This window comes from Spodoptera frugiperda, chromosome 25, assembly GCF_023101765.2.
Source record: "Spodoptera frugiperda isolate SF20-4 chromosome 25, AGI-APGP_CSIRO_Sfru_2.0, whole genome shotgun sequence".
NCBI classification, from domain to species: domain Eukaryota; kingdom Metazoa; phylum Arthropoda; class Insecta; order Lepidoptera; family Noctuidae; genus Spodoptera; species Spodoptera frugiperda.
Genome location: NC_064236.1, coordinates 12,135,183 through 12,141,182, shown reverse-complemented (window position 1 = coordinate 12,141,182; position 6,000 = coordinate 12,135,183). Strand labels below are relative to the sequence as shown.

General features: G+C 36.1%; 1 protein-coding gene across 1 annotated transcript in view; it reads right to left on the bottom strand.

The window, feature by feature from the left end:
- Nucleotides 1-1,469: 1,469 nt before the first annotated feature.
- Nucleotides 1,470-6,000, bottom strand: part of LOC118262131 (glutamate receptor 1) — a 119,620-nt gene continuing 115,089 nt past the window's right edge. Inside the window, exons 15-18 of the mRNA XM_035573280.2 lie at nt 5,701-5,903; nt 5,448-5,550; nt 5,062-5,322; nt 1,470-4,907 (exon numbers count right to left, since the gene is read on the bottom strand). Coding sequence (XP_035429173.2) covers nt 4,836-4,907; nt 5,062-5,322; nt 5,448-5,550; nt 5,701-5,903 — 639 coding nt within the window. The 3' untranslated portion in view covers nt 1,470-4,835. The remainder of the gene's footprint in view (nt 4,908-5,061; nt 5,323-5,447; nt 5,551-5,700; nt 5,904-6,000) is intronic.

Sequence of the window (6,000 nt, the reverse complement as noted above, 5' to 3'; positions counted from 1 at the left end):
GCCGGCCACGCAGCTGTTACACTTCTGGTGTTGCGGGTGTTCATGGGCAGCGCTGATCGCTTACCACCAGGTGACTCGTCTGCTCGTTTGCCTGTTTGTTTGTTTGCTCGTTTGTTTGTCTGTACAACGTTTTTTTAAAATAAACATTGAACCTCTCCGATGATGCGTTAATGGGTCGATCGCACGTTTATGATAAGCTCAACACATTTTCCGTGGGTTGTAAACTCACCTTAAGAGAGGACATATTTCATAGAGATTAGTCAGCAGTGTTCTTTAATAAATGTAAACCCTTTAAACTGAGAGTTTCAATGTCGTCACCACCGGGCGCCAGGAAATTGCAGCCAACATCTCTTTAAGTAATGGTAGTTTAATCTTTAATGAACTCCAATTCTTCCCTACTATTAAGGAATTTTCGAAAAACCGAAAAAAATCTAATAACTCTTTGCCTGTCCCGGGAATCGAACCCGAGATTACTTATCCGGCAGTCGCACTTGCATCCACTCGACCAACGGCTAAGTCTAATAAACCTTATTTACGTGTATTAATAAATTGCCTCGTGTCGTCTCATCACCGCGTCATTGTTGAGACTGTTCCTTGTCGCACAGTCAACAATGTCGCGGCGATGTCGTTCAACGTCGCCCAACATCGTCTGACATCACCCGATGTCTCTGGGGACACATGTCGCTCGACAAATGTTCCTAGTGGAGATGAGGCTTAATACTGGTTTTTGCCTGCGATTTCATCCGCGTGAAATAGCGACTTTGGGCAGGTCTTCTCTTGCTGACTTGGTTGGAGTAACACTATGGTTTATAAAAAACTGTGAAACAACACTCTTGTATTTTTTACTATCTAAATGAGGTCCTCGAAGACCCAATGAACTCATCCCCAAGGAATGACGAACTTGCAACTTCTTTGGCGTTGCCGGTATTCATAATCCTAGTCGATTACTTTGCTCACCATGAGGTGATCCATGTGATTATTGAGACACTTGTATGTAATAATTTGTTGAGGACTAATAAAACGGTTTTAGATAACATTGTCTGATTTAAATCTGTGGTTTTGTCAACTTTTGATATGTTAACGGAGAAATGACTACGAACTTGCAACTTCTTTGGCGTTGCCGGTATTCATAATCCTAGTCGATTACTTTGCTCACCATGAGGTGATCCATGTGATTATTGAGACACTTGTATGAAATAATTTATTTGGATGAGGACTAATAAAACAGTTTTAGATGACATTGTCTGATTTATGTCTGTGGTTTTGTCAACTTTTGATAATATGCTAACGGAGAAATTTCTAGTCTCCGAAGAAAGTCCTAATTGTAATATTTTTGAATTTTGTCTTTCACAACCCAAATATGATGAAATTACCACTAAATGAGTAGGTAAGGTACGTGTATATGTAAACTTAATAGATGTATATTTACTCGGGTGCCTAATTCAGAACATAGAAATGAAACAAAAATATTGTATTTTTTCGATTACTTTATTATGGTTTATTATAACAAACATATACATAGATCCATCACATACAAGTAGTAGTGTTACGACAATATTGTGTAAATATGTGGTAATAGGTACCTAAATTCACGCTTAGGTATTAAAAGGCTACCTGTGTTGTGTCGTAAAGTACAGTTATTGGTGACTAAACTGTTCTCGTAACATTGGTATACTGATGTGATTTAGACAAGTTGTAATAGATAATATATTGAATTGATTTCACAGTAATTATCGAATAATGACATCACACTACAGATTACAAGAGTGTTAAGGAGAGGATAGAACACCGCGTTGCGACGACGCATCCCAAAAATTTGCAATGTCTGATCGTACAAATGAAACTACCGTACAAAACTGATAATTAGCATCGTCGTCGTATAATGCAATTTTTACGATGCGTCGTCGCAACGCGATGTTATGGTTTCTCTTTAACTTCTGATTTTAACGAGTAAATACATAATATTGTTAATAGGTTTCTTTCAATATTTTTTGTGACAGTAAGTGATACAAGTAACCGGTCATTAGTCTTCAAAATTATTACTAGTGTCTGCTTGATTCATCGCAGATATACAATTAATTAGATAATAATCGATTACATTTATTATTAATGATTAATATAATATAATTATTGAAATACGCTCTTATATCTAGACTACGTCCGTGAAACGATTATGTAAATCAGTCATTTGAAGAATTCTTTAATATAAATATTAGGAATAAGTAGAATATGTATATGTATAAAGATGCAATTATGTTAAAATGGCAATATTTTATATACAAAAAAGTGATTGCAAATGTTGTTGTAATTTTGTTAATTGCAAATGAATTTGAGTGACGTCTGACTGGCTCAGTACAGTTAATTTGCAAAATGAATATTGGTGGCCAAATGTAGCGGAGTTCTGTCAATAATATCCAATTGAAATTAAGCGCCGTAAATCGCTTCCGTAGTAATGTTCAGCCTTTCAACCAGACGGACGGATTTCACCGCAGATTTTACATTATTTGTTTTATAGTAATAGTGAATTTTATCATTCTCCCTTTATATCCAATCCCCTTTCATTGCTGATACTTTTGGCACAAAATTTAAAAACTAGAATTCGGCAGGTGCCAAAAGATAAATAAAAAAAAATTAGAGGCCAAGCTTAATTAATAGCTAACGGTATTTTTAAATTATCAAAATAGCTTTAGGACGGAAGCGTAATTAATTTAACAAGCTACATACCAATAATTTTTGCTTAAATTTAATTATAAAAACAAACCAATAATGAATTTCCTAATAGTTTGACTGTCACTTATAATTTTGATATGATTTTATAGTGCCTTTGGCATTAATAATTTATTCATCTTAATTTATAGGTAACAACATTTACTATAAAATGTATATCAATATATAAATACATATAAAATTAAGAGTAAATAGTTAACTGATCAATTGGTTGTAGTAAGTTATAATTTATAGAGTCGAGAAGTAATATATTCATAGTTATATATAATAAAGTAGTAAATAAAATAGATAAAATAACTGATTTATTTGGAGGAATCAGATTGTAATGTGCTTTCATCTACTCAATTACACATTAAGACACAGAAATTTAGCCTACTTTTTATTAATTGGATTATATTTAAGGTAAATCTTAATAAAAACTGTATGTGATATAGACGTCAATTTTGAAACTACTTTTTATATTGAAGTTCTGATACACGTTTTATTTAATATATTTATTATTATTGATTTTAAACCTATGGTTACATGTGCTTATAGTATACTTCTAAAATATAAAGTTACAGTGAACACTTGTAAAGTGGGTGTTGTTTCTGATTACGTGTGTATAATTATGTTGCACAAAATGTACCGAGCACGTGCCATACAAAAGCGTTTACCGTGTTATCGGATCATTGTATATGCAAACATCTTCATGTGATCACTGTAACTACTAAATAACTAACTGCTAATGTAATACATCAATAATGTAGTACTCCCAGAGATGGACACAATTAACAGTCGACGATATAATGCTCCAGTATAGTTAGCAACCTCTGTGAACGTTGTTCATCCCTGGCATATCATTATACCTATGCAAGTAAAATTGACCTGCCCTAAAGGTTTTTACATTTTAGTCAATAGAATTATAAAGATAGTTTTATCAGTCCGTCTTCTCTTTTTACCCATCTGTTTATCCTTTTACTAACGTTAACAGTAAAATAAGTGTTTTACTGACGATCGATATTTACACTGACATGTTAGTCAGTGTGAGATTTTGTGTATAGAAATAACAGATTGGGCTAGTAACAATCCGTTTTTACAATTTAATTTTGGCTGCCACGCACGCCAGTACACGCTGGGGCCGCAGCTGCAGCCCTACGGCGACGTATGTACGATCGGTCGCACTGACAATCAAACACGTATCGCCGTAACTCGCGAATATTTAGGCGCTCTGCAGTCAAACGTAGTCGTTAATTTCAACAACTGGAGTACCGCCGGCGCCGCGCCCTCACAGCGGTAACTTAGCCATAATTAACGTTTATCTTTATCTAACTACCTGGTATAACTTTTAGAATTACAGGATTTTAAATTATGTCACCTAATTAAAAAAGTTTTACTTACTAAACACGTAATTATAAGACCCTGATATTCATCTACTTTGTAAAATACGCCAGGCTTTTTTTAACAACTAAATTGCCAACATAATTCATATTTAATAATGATGTTTAAGTAAAATTTTACGTTATATATATTTGGGTGGGGAGGGGTAATGTTTCGGTAAATGCGTTAGTTAGATAAAAATTTCGTTTAAATTACTTTAAATGCTCCCTTAGGAATCGCGTGTGGCCTTAGTTCAGTGAACAACGATGGCGTAAAATTCACTTAAACATACGACACGTTACAATCTAATATAACATACATAAAAAGAGATCCAACGTTTCCCTTCCTTACAAGTCTTTTTCCTAATATTAAGAATGAAATGAAAATGAAAATATAGATTAGTGTCGTTCGTTTAGCTTACACATCAAAACGTAAAAAGAGAAAATTTGCGTTAAAGTTATTATACTTTAAAAATTTTATCTAAATTTATTTACATAATTATCACCCAATCGGGGGTTTTCCAATGATTTCATCAAATCAGTGATAGTCAGTCCAGTAAAAGCCAATTCGTTCAGTATTCGAATCCGCTGTAGTATAGGGGCAAAAGCCATTAGGTCCGTGGTCAATGCAGGTAATCGGTTGTCAGAGGGATGCCAGGTTGTTTATAGTTGATAGAGCTCGACTGAACTGGACATCTTCCGGGAGTGGGACGGCCGACGAATCGAAGTCGTCGCCTCCCGGGCTGCGGATCAGACTTGTGTGAAGCTAGTATGCAGCGCCGTCTCCTCCTGGCCGATCTGGTTGGCCGGGCTGTAGTACTGCTATAGGGAGAAATTAAAATATACGTCAGTCTCAAATGTTGTGGTTGAGAGATAACGTCTCGCGTACGCGACGTCGCCACTGCATCGGTATGCTAAGTAAGATATGAATGCTTAGAATGTTGAGAAATACAAAGGAAAACTAATAAATACTTACGCTTCCGAAAGCTCCACCGTTCCATCCAAGACGTTCGTTTTCACGTTGTGCACTGCGTTGAGATTGCCCCTTACGTTCAGTGTTGCCGAGGTGAGTCTTAGCGCGCAGAGCATCGCGTAGCGGCACATTGGCACGAGCAGCTTCTGAGCGACCATGTCGGCAGAACTCAATCAAGGCAACACCCATAGCCAGAGACAGACCTCCAACCAAAACGTAGAACAAGCCAGCCACTTGGCTCAAAGTCAGCTCGGATCCTTTTTCCTGAAAATTTTTACAGTTAATACCATAATACTAGACAACTTACCATACAATAATTAAAAAAATGTATTTTGAAAAATAAAACAAGCCTAATGAAAAGTGGATACAATCAGTTGTCAGTCACTTACATTGTCAGAATGATCACACTCAGATTTGGTAAACCATTTGCGCACCAGTCTCGGAATGGCACCTTCCTCTTTCAGTGATTGCAATGCCATATTTACGCCGTCCCTATAAAACACTCTCAAATGAAAACACTCTTAAGCGCTTTGAAGAACTTAAGAAAGATTAATTCGCAAATCATTCGCTATACAAATATCGCGAGCACATTTCGCACTGGAGTAAGTGTCGCATGAGTTAAAGAAATATTAAAATGCTTACCGCAGCTGGGATCCCTTAGGGATACCAACAGCAAAGTCCTTGTATCCAGAGTGAGTCAGGGAAACTACCATTTCACATGGTTTGTCTTCCTCAGGCGCCGCAGTTGGGCGATCCATAATATAGGCAAGCCAACCATGCTCGTCCGTAACCTTTTCGGGAGATTCAGTTGGTGTTGGTACAACTTTCGGTACGTCAATAGTGTCCTGAAACATCGAACGGATTTTACCACCCTTTCCTATACTATTTTTTAAAATACGTTTAAAAAATAATACACACTTCACTCTTTATTCACCAACTTTC